The sequence below is a fragment of the Pseudopodoces humilis genome, chromosome 2 (assembly GCF_049639895.1).
Source record: "Pseudopodoces humilis isolate 2021_Gansu_Grassland_sample_001 chromosome 2, ASM4963989v1, whole genome shotgun sequence".
Classification (NCBI taxonomy): Eukaryota; Metazoa; Chordata; class Aves; order Passeriformes; family Paridae; genus Pseudopodoces; species Pseudopodoces humilis.
In genome coordinates this window covers 30574322-30588578 of record NC_142201.1, presented here as the reverse complement: position 1 = coordinate 30588578, position 14257 = coordinate 30574322, and the positions used below count along the sequence as shown (strand labels likewise).

Here is a 14257-nt window from a genome sequence, read left to right as displayed (position 1 = left end):
ACAGATGAGCTAACCTAGCTAAAAGGTTGCAAAAAATGCAAGGAACAAGGCAGTACTGCAAAACCACTTTGGTAGCAATCCTTTTCACTGCAGTTCTCCACAAACCACTGGTACGAGAGGACTTCTGCAGAAGTCATAAAACAGACACAAAGATGCTGCAAACCTAAACACTATCCCACCTGAACAGCTATACAGCTCTTCTGTATTATTCACCTGTAACAGGGTGTTCACTACCTGCACAGGACCCTCAGTAACCAAACCAAACCTACATTCCTGATTAGCTTTAATGAAATGCAACTATATTTAGTATCAGTAAGCTATAAGCCAGTTTCTTGTTGAAAACAAGCTTAAAGTGTATTTTAGATAAAGAACAGAACAACATTCATGTGCTGGTGTTAAAATGAAAAAGGAAACCCTCACTTCCTTTAATTTCAGCTCCTGGAAGGTCTGCAACAGAATTTCCAAAGGAAACCAATGTTTTCCTTCTATTTAACAGAAATGAAAGAGCCCCCTCTTCTCCAAACTGGCATTAATTTTAATAAGCACTTTCCACGTTTGCATCCCAGTCTGTTCCTTCCCTTCCCCTGCCTTCATTCCTCCCAGTTTGTAGTCCATTTAACTTTTTTGGTTGGTTGGTCTCAATTCACATATCAGGGGAAAATGAGTGTCTAACTCTGAAAATCAGGACCAGCAGTCAGAAGGCTGTAGCAGCATTTACCTGCATGACAGCTTCTCTTAGGATCCATGCAGAAACTAAGGTGGGTTATAGTTGCAAAATATATGTATTTCTCAGACTTTGAACCTTTTCTTAATGAGAATATTGCATAACCACTGCCAATGGAGAACATAGGTAGGTAGGTAGGTTGGTTCTGTCCTCCTTGCCTTGTTTCCTCTGTGGTTCTTCCTGTAGGAGTCTTCTTCCTCTGGAGATAAATATTCCTTCTTCTTACTCCAAAATTAGCCACCACTGGCTGAGGGTTTTTGTTTTAGTCTCAGTTAGGTTTTGTTATCCTTGCTAAGTTTAGATGTTTTTGAACACTTAGGATTATTGTGGCTGAGAACCAGCATGGCACTTCTTATTTTGTGAAAACAGACAGAGGAGAGAGAAGATGACATTTTTATTATAAAGCCCAAGCCATTGTCTCTCCATATGAGAGAAAACTTCATGCTTAAAAGAAAACATGTTCAACCTTCATTACTTAAGCATGAGTGAATGTTTAGTGAACCAGGAAGCTAGATAAATATCTCAGAAGTTCTCCTGGAGGTCTTCACATGGGAATTTGTATATGTGTACCAAAATAAGCCATCCCCATGCAGTGAGGAAATCCTGCAGTTATGACAACACCCTTGGATGAATTGAAAACCAGAAGTTCTTCAACTAATTCATCTTTAAAGAAGATTAATGAAATGCACTAATGGTTTCAGGATGCTGTGAAAACTACATAGTTTAGTCAGTTCTGAAGGGCTAAATCACATCAGATTTTCACAATACATATTGCAATACCTGTTTTCAATACTTCAAGTAGCCAAATATCTCCTAGAAGTGACACAAGACACTGCCAACAACTGTCTTTGACTGAGAATAAAAGTCACATATTTTAAATGAAAAAATACTTGAATTCCATCCTACCACACCCACACTAATTCAGTGAAGTTATTAACCTTCCTTCCCAATTTCCACAGCCATCAGGAAGTTCGCTGATCCAAGAAGGGGAGGTTCTTTAGCATTATGGAACATAGGGCTCTTCCTGGAATATTATGTACTCAGACCAATAGTCTCATTAAAGAACAAAGCATCAAGACTACACACTCAACATAGCATACAACTGCTTTGATGTAAATTTTGTGACTGGTCTAATAGGTATGCAGAACTGTTCTGTACTGGTTAGATCTTCCCAAGAGCAGTGCCTTTAGGGTAAAAAACCCACCACATTTCTAGAGCTCACAAATGAGGTGGTGAAGACCAGTGACCCTGAGCAGGTCAGCAGTACCAGAAAACAGGATTCAGTCAGAAGAGAGGGTATTAACCATAAAGTTATTCCTTACATAAGAGCTCGGTTTTAGGAGGAACTCAAGGACATCTTACACTGAACTAAATGTGAACGTCAAGTGACTGCAGAACCTTTAAAAGTGTTTCTTCTGCACACCAAAGTAATCAGCATTTTTTAAGATTCCATTTCCAACGTGTACATCACTTATGCTAACCCATAGCACATTTTAAACCATAGAAAGTGATCTCTCTACTGATTTGCAAGAATCCCCCAGGAGAGGTCTTTCCCAGGTGCGATCAGGGCTTGTACTGCTTCCTTACAACACCAGTGTTCCTACACCTTGCACAAAGTCCAGAAAGCAACAAAGACCTTGGACTAATTTTGAAGACTCTCTCCAATGACCAAAGATATTTCATTCAACTTTCTTCAAACACAGTTATTTTAAAAGTAAAATCATATAATTGGCCATTTCATGGAAATAGCAATATATGCCTTGTGGAATGTTATTCACATAATCAAACCTATGGGTAAGATACAGCCATGCTGTTTCCAGCAATGGCACTTAAAACAGAGTATTTCCTTCAGCTCCTGACAACTTCTCAGCATATCTTAAAGTTTGTAAAGTATTGTTCTGCTGAGACAAACTTTTGTGCTTTAAAGTAGTACCAAAGTCTGTATCACTCAGAAGTGTCTAAATCCTATCCCACATAGATTACATACACTGACTAAAGGAAGGCATGATCTACAAAAATATAATTTAATCCCAATCTAATTGGTATTCTATAAATGATGTTGCACTTCAAGTGACAATTATCCAAGATCTTAGTTTTTAAATTAAAATTAATCACTTGAAAACTGATTGAGGCAGTTAAAAAAATTATGCTTCTCCTTTAAAAAGCAGAATTTGTTTTAGTTATCATTGAGCAATTTGAGGGGGGTTTCTTTTTCTTTAAGGAAGTGAAAAATAGCATTTTCTTTCTAACTGTAGATTTAATTTGCTGTCCTAAGAGTGACAAATACCTACAGGAATCTAAATGTAATGAAAAACAAAATATGATGATCAAAGAATGTGACACTCCACAGCCTTTCAGTGAATGGGAACAGCAAGCTATGTTTGCTTCTAACTTAGCCACTCAAAAATTTGTAATGAAAATGTTATCAATGAATTAAAATACCATCTCACAAGGCTATAAAATAACATTGAACTGGAAAAAAACCTTTAACAAGTATTTACCATCAGTTTCTGAAAACTTTGGATTGTGCATTGATTGAAAATATGGTACTGAATTAAAACTGTTTTGATTTTGAATAATCTGTGAAAAAATTTAAAAAGTTAAAAATTAAAAAACAATGTTCAATGTTCTATGTTCACTTCTCTTAAACAATATTATTTAGACTTTTGTTTCATAACTGTGATTTATGATTAATTAAGACATTACTGATGTCTTGTTACACTGATTTTTATTTCACTAATTATCATCTTAATGCTCAACAGAAAGATCTTGAAGAAGATAAATGCAGCACTTTTATACCAGCATTAAGAACGTATTGATTCTAAGCAGTCAGATGGAAAACAAAAGTAGAAAAAAAATAGAGTAGTCTAACTAACAAAAGCTTAAATTGTTGCAAAGTGCCATATATCGCATACTCTCCAAACAGTAGTTTTTTGTTAATTTAGCAGAGAATTTTCTTTGTGTCATGCTTTGACAAAAGAGAACAAGACTTGTAAGTCATATATTAGGTAAGAAAGAAAAAAATTGAAAGAATTTCATAGATACATATCTTTGCTGAAGTGAAAACAAAATTCTTACAAGGTTCTTAAGCAAGAAATTAGCAAAAATCTAACTACTGAATTTGTTATCAGTCAAATGAAGAAAGTACTACTTCCAGGGCTATTCAGACACCATTGTCTTAGGCACATGTATGCTTTTGTTGTCTAATTAAAAAATCTATATATTACCATAACCTTGAGAACCTGACATTTTTCTGCTGCTTGCATTCAGAAGGGTAGCCTACCAACCAACTGCTACAGCAGAGATCACACCACAAAGCATCTGCTTCTTCCACAAGTGCCCAATGGAAAAAAAATCAGCATGCCACAGAAAGCATCTGTTTCTTTTATACTTAAACAGGAGTAACAAGTAACATGCTACAACAGACAGTATTCCTGGAAAACCTCAGCTTCCTCTAATTGGACCTGAGGAACAACTGAAAATAATATTTTCTGCAGAACAATCAGAACAAACAATCACTGAAGACAAAATCAGTTTTAAAATTACTTGATCTTTGAAGGATATAGTCTACTATTTTCCAAGAGATAGATGTTTATCAAATAAAAAAAACCAATCCTTTCTTCTTACAGAAAACATTGCTGAACAAGTTTATTTGCCTTGCTGAAGGACAAAACCAAATCATCTTAATTTCATAAACAATCCCAACTCTCAGAAAAACTGAATTTTTCAGGGTTCACAGGGAGTACAGTAAGATTAAAGATATATGAACACGTAAAAGTCTACTACACAAAACAATTGCTTAAGTATTTTATAAAATTGTTCATGTTATTTTAATAGATGCATTTCCTTTTACCTAGTCAATTTGATCATTTTATTTCACTTCTTACACGGTACTTTAATAAAAGACATTTTAAATTTTTCTCAAAGCCAGCAAAAAAAGTCTCTCAACAGTGTTGATTGGCAGTTTGCCATTGCCATCAGTAAACCACCAGGGAAGACAGAAAGCAGCACCAAAAATAACATTCTCTAGTTGGGTCCATTGGCCATATGTTACACGCAAAAAAAATAAATAAATAAACCACCAACCAAAAACAAACATATGTTTCTCCAACAACCATAAACCAGGATAAAAAAAAATAATAAAATCAAATCACAACTCCTAAGCCTTGACCAACCCATTCCTCCAAGAGCAGCGTTTGGTTTTGTTCAGGTATCTTTTTTTTTTTTCCTTTTTAAATGGGGACCACTCAAAGTTAATTTTCCTAAACTTATCAGCAAGTGTTTATTTCTCACCAAGGCAGTACCTTCTGTATCACAGCTACTCAACAAGCAATTTACAGATTGCTAACATACAGCAGCAGCACACAGAAATGCAGCCACTTGAAGGTAATTAGGTTTTGGAGCTTTTTCCTTACCTTTCCCATTTTGCCATGCAGTATACCAGGACAAACTGAGGAAAGTAGTGATGAAAACTAACACGGTGGCCACAGTTCCATTTCGGAGCCTCATCTCATTTCAGCATCACACTTGCTTATGTTCTGTTAGTGATGAGGACCTATCTGCTGGGCTTGCTGCAATGAAGTCAGCTGAAGTACTCCACCAGCAGCTGGACAACAGTGACACAAAATGTAGCCCTCACGTATCAGACGTATCATAAATCAATCCACTCCAAACTGTTGTACGTTTTCTTATAGTTCTCATCAATCCAACTTCTCTTTATTCTTCTAGTTCTGTTTAAAGGAAACAAAATTTTAACAGATTATGTCAAAAATACTTAGAATAGTCCTCCAAGTACCGAAACACACTACACCTTTATTGCTGTGTCTTACATGCACCTCCCTCTCGCTGGCTCAGTCTTGCCTCAGAGAACAGAACTTGTTAGATTAATGTGTGCCTTTTCTAAGACTATTTGCATCTAGGGGAGCTGTATTTCACAGGAATTTGGTCACTGAAGGACAAACACACACATTACCAACATTAATTTTATTCTCAACTCAAGGCAAGGTCATGTGTCACCTAGCAGGTGTCAAACTGATACAAAAGCTGCTTTCAGGACGCACTAACTCAAGGCCCTACTCCTAAGACCTCACATCAACAAAACCCCTCTGAAATCAGTGAGGTCTCATGTAACTTCAGGAGCATAACTGCCTCCAGCAAGCTGAGAGACCAGAGCTCTGAACACCGTGTACAAACCTACATCGTTCATCTTTGCTCAGTTCAAGAGGATTTGATCCATCCACAACCATTTTTTTCCTATCTCAGCTGCAGCTAAAGTACAGACTATAGTCCCACATGCAGAGACTGCTCAATCCATACCAACTGGCATCAACCAGAAGCCCTCAGAAAGCCATGGTATGACCGTATCACCCCTCTATCTCTACCACACAGGCATAAAGATAAAACCTTATTTATCTACAGTTCAGTTTTATTAGGAAAGTTCCATACCCTGGTTATGATAATTAGAAAATTATTAACTGGCCAAACACAGCATCTAATCACACGGTCCTAAGCAAGACAAAGAGATTAGAGGGCAATAATGAAACCAACTTCAAAAGAGAGGGGAGGGGTTTTCAAAGAATTAAATCATCTTTACAGTAGTCAAACATTTGCAGTCAACACTCTTTCGAGGCACTGCCAAGTTTTTTCCTCCACTATAAACTGTATCTGATACAAGTATGTTACTCAGCAATAAGTAACTTGCTCTGCATTTTCTTTGGAAGCAGTCTCTGTCACCTTCTTGCCTTGCTGCATTCAAAACAATAGGGAAAAAAATACTTTTTATCATTACACTACCAAGAGATTCCAGTCAAATTTGAACTATTCTTCCCAATCTTTTATCACAGCACATATTACCTTTACTAAGGAGCCCACAAAACAAAGCATAACCAACAACCATGGTCAAAAAAAGAATGGAAGCAAACAATAAAGTTGCAAAACTACATGTTCTTGTGTTCAAATCTTAGTCACAACATCCAGGTTACAGTTACCTCACCTATCATGCCAGCAACGTGCTCTGTTTGAGGAACTTCATGCACAGATGGGTTTGTGGCTTTAAACATTAACTCAGAAAGCCCACAGTACCTATGAGGAAGGGAACAAAAGCAAGTACATGGGAAGCAGACACAGTAGATGGTAACATTCAGTGAGAAACAAAATAATGAACTGGAATATAAAGAACTGCAAAACGCCTTATGAGAAACCCAAGATCGACACAATGAGAGATAAAGACAACTGAGACACCTATAGAGAGCTAACACAGAGAGCACACAATGCCAGGAAATATCATCAGTACCAGCACTCTGGATGGGAGATGGGCATAATACAAGCCAGAAGTATCAGCAACAATAATTAGGTGAGAAGATAAAGGTCTTGATGAACTTTAAGAGCAAGGAGAGGCAAAGATCCCAAGTCCCAAAGTTTTATAAGGATTGTCCATGTGAATTTAGGAAGTTTGTGTGATTCCCAAACTACCAAAATAAGCTACTAGGATACCGAGATGAACAGTTTAACTCAGCTGAAGCGTCTCTGAAGCAAGGATGCTTAAGCTGTTATCTAATTTGCTCAGTATTTTAGCATCAGCCAAACTCCCTAGAGCACCTCAGGTGTGCACAAAGGACCAGGCTGCAAGCTAGAGGGATAATCCCAGTGAGGGCAACTGGCGGCTGTTCCAATGTGCAAATGAGAGAGGGCAACCAGGCAAGTAGAAATATTATCTGATAATGCAAGGAAAGTGAAACGTCTGCCTTTCCAGAAAACATGGGCATAATCTTTACATTTGCTGCAACAAAATCAAGACGTTGCGATCAGGGCCTCTCATTGTGCTATTTGAATCCTCAAAAACAGAGTCAGGAAAAAAAATCAGAAAACAAAAAAGTAAAAGGAACAGTAGTAACCTGATTCAACCAGCAGTCAGTATGCACAACATTGTGTCAAATCAATAATTATCATGAGTATGAGTTGGCTGGTTCTGCTTTCATCCTTCTCTTTGGGTGCTGTAATCACTCCTGTTAGCACAGGCACCAGCAGCTCAGCTATAGCTCAGCAGTACTTAGATGATTATTTAAGCATTTCACTATATCAAACTGCATACATCAAGGCTATACATAAACCAGACACGATCCAGCTTTTAAAAATGCATATAGCCAAACCAGCAGAAACACATGTGTAGTTCCACATAAATTATTTAACTCCCAGGTGGTCACTTTAGGTTTGTTCAATAATTTACAGCACATTCTAAACAAATTTAACTGAAGGGTAATCCAGTTTGAGATGACAGTGTGATAGGGTATAACTAGACAGATGAAGCCTATGAAATTCGCTAGCGCCATTATGACCTGAACCTTTCCCACTGCAGACCAAAGGGAATGACCCGGCTGGATGCTGAAGGCTACGGGTGCTGAAGGTGCCGGCACCTCTCAGATGCTGAGCAGAACCCTACTGAATCACGTCTTAAATAAACCGAGAAGTTTCTGCTTGTATCCAGACACTCCCAAAATACATACAAAGCGTATTCCCAACAGCAAACCATAAAAACTGATAATACTCCAGTGCGCCTGCAAAGGCTCTTCACATAGCTGCTGAAGGGCTGGATGGTGCGGGATCACAGCACGAAGCGTGCCAGACTTCCGAGAGGATGAGCCAGACCCCATCCTGCCGGGAGGGTGCGAAATCACCCACCGCGGTAGCACTGCTGCACTGAAAAGGTTGCTCTTGAAGGCACGGAAGAACGGCCCGTGAGGAAACGGCAGCCAAAAGCCGAAGGCGGCGGGGACCTGCTAAAACAGGGGCTTTTCCGCCGTATTTCCACTGACACGATCCCACACAGCCCGAGGCGCGCAGCCGGCCGCCGCCACCCGCCGCCCTGGCGTCCCGCAGCCCTCAAACCCGGGGAAGAGGCATCGGCAGCCTCCTGGAAACCGTCCCGAGTTAGTCAGGACCTCTCTCGGTGTCCCTCCGCCCCGGTCGCAGCTACCTCGGTGGGGAAGCGAAAAATCGGGAGGGTGACGGGCACCGGGAGCCGCCAGCTCTGCCGGGCGGCAGAGGGCGAGAGCTGACGGGGACGGAGGGAGGGAGGCGGGGAGGGAGAGCGCCGGTCCGGGGAGCTGCGCGGCGCCCGGGGCATCGCGGCGAGGCTGCGGGGGAAGGAACAGACACAGGAAACTGCAAACTCTGCCGAACGCCCCTGCGATCCCAGCGCGCGGCGAGGAGGAGGAGGAGGAAGGGTGGGAAGCGGGGTATCCCCCAGGCACCCCAGGAAGAAAGGGAGAGGGCGCAGTGCCGCTCTGCCCCCGACCCCCGCGGCACCCCTGAGCAGCCGGCGAAGCAAGTCCTGCGGAGGAGCGGCCGGGGCTCCCCGCACCGCCACGCAGGTGCACGGGAGCGCAGAGAGGAGCGGGCGGGCAGATGGCGGAGCAGGACGGCCCCCAGCCTCCCTCCGGCGACACCGCAGAGACCCGCGGGGAAGGGACGCGCCTCCGCCGTACTGCCGCTCCAGAGTGTGAGGAGACCCGCCCGTCCCCGGACCCCCCGGGAGCCGAGCCGGCGGTCCGCAGGGGCGCGGGGCGCGCAGGGGCAGCGGGACGCGCTGACCGCCGCTGCCGTCCTCACCTGTACGCGGCGCTCCGGCACGGCGGAGCCGCGGGGCGCGGGGGCAGTGCGGGCTCCGCCGGGGCTCTCACTCCCCTTCCCCGCCCGCCCCCCGCGTCAGCAGCGCGCCCAGCCCCGGCGACCGCCCCCCGCCCCGAGCGCCATGGAGTGCGCGGAGCCCCGCCCCACCCGCCCGCCAGCATCGCGGACAGCCAATGGGCGCCGCCGTGGATGGCGCCACTCATTGGCTGGGCAGCCTGTCACTCTCTTCGGCCGCGGCTATAAATGGCGCTGTCTCGCAAAGCCGCCTGCAGCGGGAGCCGGGAGCGGGGGTGGTGTGTTGTGATGTCTTTGGGTGTCGTGGAGTGCCGCTTTTCGGCAGCGTGTTCCCTTTTTTCTAGAGCCGCTCTTAGGGGTTTGTGGCTTGGGGAGAGCCCCAGGTTGTGCCAGCGCTTGGGTGCTAGTTTCCCCCTGTTGAGGTGCGCTCTGAGTTCGGGTTAGGACTGAGCCCCTGGCCTGCAAAGTGGGTGTTTCTCCATCTGCGTGTAGCTGCCAAGCAAACTACGTGTATAGGTGCCCCGTGTGACCTGCTGGCTCACTACTTACAAGAAGTCACAGTCATGAATTTTACCGTTGAGTTCAAGCCCTGCTAATAAACACCTCCCGGAGCTTGGATTGAGAGCTGTTGAAACTAAAGAGTTGCTTGTTGCTTCACACCAGTAAAAGGAGCCCTCTGTGCTTTGTGCCGCTCTGGGCAGAGTGTTCTTGTGCAGTGGCATGTGGGCCGCCCACGAGGTGGCTACACAGGTACAGCCGTGTGGGTGTGAAAATGAACTCGGTTTCCTTCAGAGGTTCCTGCACCGTGCAATTGCTGAGAGCAAGTCAGTGACAGCTTTACTCTATGGGTTCATTATTTAGGGTCATGATGCTGCTGCTCTGTAAGTAATCCCCTATCTTGAGTGGTTTGTTTCATGTGTTCCAGGAATTCCACGCATCTTTTAGGGTCTGAAAACTTCCATTCAAATCAGATGGCATGCCTAGCTTAGGGTAGGATCCTATCTATCTTCACAAGAGTTCTGCCCTTGACATGTAGTGCTAACTGCTTGGCTATGTTCAATCCTTTTCATGAACTTGATTTGCTGCTCTTCTGTGCTTACCTTATACCTACTTCAAAGTCCATAGTAGACATTTTCAAAATCCACAGAACTATAGAATCGCAGAATGGATTGTATTGGGAGGGACCTTGAAGATAATCTAGTCCCAAGGCCCTTGCCATGGGCAGGGATACCTTTCAGTAGACCGAGTTGTTCGGGAGTACCATTCAGCCTGGCCTTGAGCACTGCCAGGATTGGGCCATCAATAACTTCTTTGGGAAACCTGTGGAGTTTTACTCTCCATTAAGGCTCTTATGCTGGATGTAGTAGGATAGTTCTCCACCAGAACTCTAGAAACTGTGGAAAAATCTTGCAAGTTATTCTGTCTGAAGAGTGACATTTAACAAGTTTCCATATGCTTTCATGTTTTCTTACCAGCGCTTCAACACATTACAGTATTTTTACACATTTGGGTACCTGCACAGTAGCCCTCAGTGAATTTTCTGTCTTTTTCAAAGATTTCAAAGAGGGTCTGGTGGCAATTCAGGCAGATCGAAATAAAGAAGCTCAGGAGAAGTTTGCAAGGTCTTGACACCCAGGCTGTTCTGTGATTTTACTCATTGAGTGGTGAGAATTTATTATGTAAATATGTGCTTCAATCCTCCCTTTTACAAAGTGGAATGAAGTGGATTTTTTATTGAAAAACAAATTCAGCACAATAACTTTCAAACAAAAATTAGAGCATGCATATCCTCATGCACACAGACACATCTATGGCAGAATTTCCTGTAGAGATCCCAACAAGCTAGAAACATTAAAGGCACCATTGTTTGCAACTAATAGATTAGTGCTGCTTAGGGATATGAATTTTTGCATTTCTATGCTGGAAAAAAAAACTGGCAGAGACATTTTCACATAAAAGTTCTTTTATCAGGAGAGCTTAGTCTGCTGAAGAAAAGACTCTGTTACAAGATGAGTATAATGACAGTTATTTCACAAGGACTGTCTGAGCCTTCCCACTTTTTGTCCTTTCACTGATTGAACGTTTGCATTATGAAAGTTTACTGACTGGAGCTTGACAGTATCAAATTAACTATTAACTTCCCCAAACAATAGAGTGCAATGTAGTTGTTCCTCTGACAATCTTTGTCTTGAGTTAGTTACGCTTCTTTCCTGAGAAAGAAGGCAAAGTTCAAAACGGGGGAAAAATCCACATTACCCTCATCTGACCTACTACACCAATAATCGAATGCCTCTTGGCATATTCCACTGCTTGATGCATGACAAAGTGCATAGTGAAGGAAATGCTGGAGCTGCCAGTGGAAAGGGGTTGGGACAGGCACACTGAAACATCCCTTACTTATGGTGGGGATAGCAGCCCTCTTTTAGGCCTGACCAATATTTAATGCCAGCAAATTTCTAATTCATTCTTCCTGCTGAGTTATTCTTTCATCCTGCAGCCACTGCTGTTCAACTGGAGTATCAGTCTGAAATGGGGGATGATTAAGCAATCTGAAACTCCCAAAATAGTATTTAAATGCAAGTGTAAGGTACATACACTGTAACAGCCTTAACAGGGGAGACCTGAGGGGAGAAAATAGAATTTTAAAAATACAGGAAGTTTAATTCCCTAGTATTCCAGCTTTGGTTGCTGGAAGAAAATAATTACCAAGGAGCTTGCTATTCTATACCAGCAGGAAATAAAACAACACAAGAGAGAAATGAATAATCATATTTCAACAGAGGGAAGATTTCATGCTGAGAGATTTTTGTTAAGGTATTACCTAACTATCAGAGTAAAGACAAATTGGTAGAAGATGCTCCAGGCCTGCCATAATTTCATATATGCTACAGTGTTTGCACAGCTGGGCAGCCAACTTCTATAAAGCTGTGGTTCTTGCTATTCATCAGATCTGGAGCTTGTTTTATCCAAACATTTTCCTGACTCCTTCAGAAGCACAACACTATTGTTGTTCTTGCATTTCACTGTGATCATGTTCTGGCTTTCTCAGGCACTGGGAAAGATGCAAAAAAGGTAGAGATGCTTGGCAGTAGGAGCAAAAATCTGAATGGTCGTTTGGCTGAAAAATGGCCATCAGAAAATTGTCTGCATCTCCCAACCAAAAATTGAGTCCTGTCTTAGAGACAGGATTTATTCCCAGCCTGCCACTTAGCCCTGTTTTTTAACAGAGCAAATTCCTCTCAGTGCTTCTAGCTCCATTTCACCTCAATTTTTCTTTTTTCAACTGTAAAACTTTCATGACCAAGTATTTTTTGCTTTATGTTAGCTGAGCACCTTGCTCAGAGAAGATCTATTTTTGCTGGGCCTTTTCCATACTCCCATATCAACAATGAAGAATGAGGGGCACAAGTACGCCAAGTGATAATCACGGAAGGACTGGCCATAGTTGCCCACTGCCCCTGCAATTGTTCTGTGCCCCAGGCTGGCTCCTGCTTAGGGCCACATGCCATCCCTACAGTACATGGATAGGGGAAGAAAAAGCCAACTGCCCTTCAACCATGTTCTTAAACACAGTGTGCTTAGGAGATGGACTTCAAGTCATGGCACAGCACAGGGAGGATCTGAGGCCCTCAGCTGGCACCATAGCAGGGCATCAGGAGGCCTGGCTCATGGGAAGAGAAGGGAGGGAGAAAAGGAGCTTTCCCATGCCCTTCCTATTACTAGGTTAAATGCTGTATGCATGACAATACAGAAGATTTTCCCATCTCACAGACAGAGTTTATGCCCATGCAAATTCAGATCTCATTCCAGTTTTGTAGATGTAAACTGAAATGAATGCCTCCAGTTGCTGAGCTAGTTTGCAAAATACAGGTTTTAGTTTTTAGTATTATAAACTTATTTTATACATAAAGCTGCTAGATGTAGAGTTCATGGCTCATGTAGCACCTGGTGTAGCACTAATACTCCACAAGAAAAGGGATGTAGAAAATCATATTGAAATACAATTATATATACAAATGCTTAGTAGCCATAAAATGCCACATTTAGGTAATCTTTATTCTGTCTTTTTCCATGATAACATTATGAAATAATCTTCTATATTGTGATGCCGCATCTCCGCATGGAGTTGTTTTGCTCAGAAATCAGGTGTGGTCCTTTCCAGTAGGCAAATTGTTGTTCCACTTCAATAAGATAAAAACTGAGGAGTGAGAGAGAGCAAATAATCTGTCTGAGAAGTCTTTTGGGAAGGTAGGAAGAGGTTGGTCTCCAAACTTACAGAATCATAGAATCATTTAGATTGAGAAAGACCATTAAGATCATTGAGTCTGTGTTTCATTACCCTCACCCCCACATCACTGTCATTCCCCTCTCTGTGGAGATTCTGTCTGAGCTGCAAACGCCTCTGCCATGTGCTCAAAGGTGATGAACATTTACATTTATTCATCTCCTTCTGAAGGCAGAGGCTTTTAAATGCATTTGTACTGTTACATAAACATGAACCTGGAAACTGTGAAGTTCATAGTGAGCCAATATTGTTGATGGTAGCTGTTGGAGGTCCAGTGCCTGGCTAAAGAACAGTCAGATACACTTATATTGAATAGGTAATCGTAGTGAAAGGAAATCACATTTAGAATTAAGGATTTTGATTGCCAACTCATTTTCCAGTTGCCTACTTCATCGTACTGCTCTCATACAATTAGAAGAAAAATGTTCAGGGAAATTTTGATAAGTAGACTTCACACACTGGACATCTTCATTGTAAGCAAAGCACAATGTGAAGGTTTCTCCTTTAACTTACCTCAGGGTAACTTGGTGGATGATCTACTGACGGCCAGGAAGCTGCAGTTAAAGAGAAGTCTGAATTAAGTCCTTAGCAAGTGTGGGTTTCTG

At 42.3% G+C, this 14257-nt stretch overlaps 1 protein-coding gene across 3 annotated transcripts in view; it reads right to left on the bottom strand.

Moving 5' to 3' along the window:
• MGAT4A (alpha-1,3-mannosyl-glycoprotein 4-beta-N-acetylglucosaminyltransferase A) overlaps positions 1–9441 on the bottom strand; it is a 73571-nt gene extending 64130 nt beyond the window's left edge. Inside the window, exons 1-3 of one of the 3 annotated variants that reach the window (XM_088051959.1) lie at positions 9332–9441; positions 6717–6805; positions 5140–5454 (exon numbers count right to left, since the gene is read on the bottom strand). In XM_088051959.1, coding sequence (XP_087908085.1) covers positions 5140–5233 — 94 coding nt within the window. In that variant the 5' untranslated portion in view covers positions 5234–5454; positions 6717–6805; positions 9332–9441. Of the gene's footprint in view, positions 1–5139; positions 5455–6716; positions 6806–8661; positions 8678–9331 lie in introns of those variants that run through there. The other 2 variants (XM_088051960.1, XM_005516526.3) reach the window with 2 other exon arrangements.
• Positions 9442–14257: the final 4816 nt, after the last annotated feature.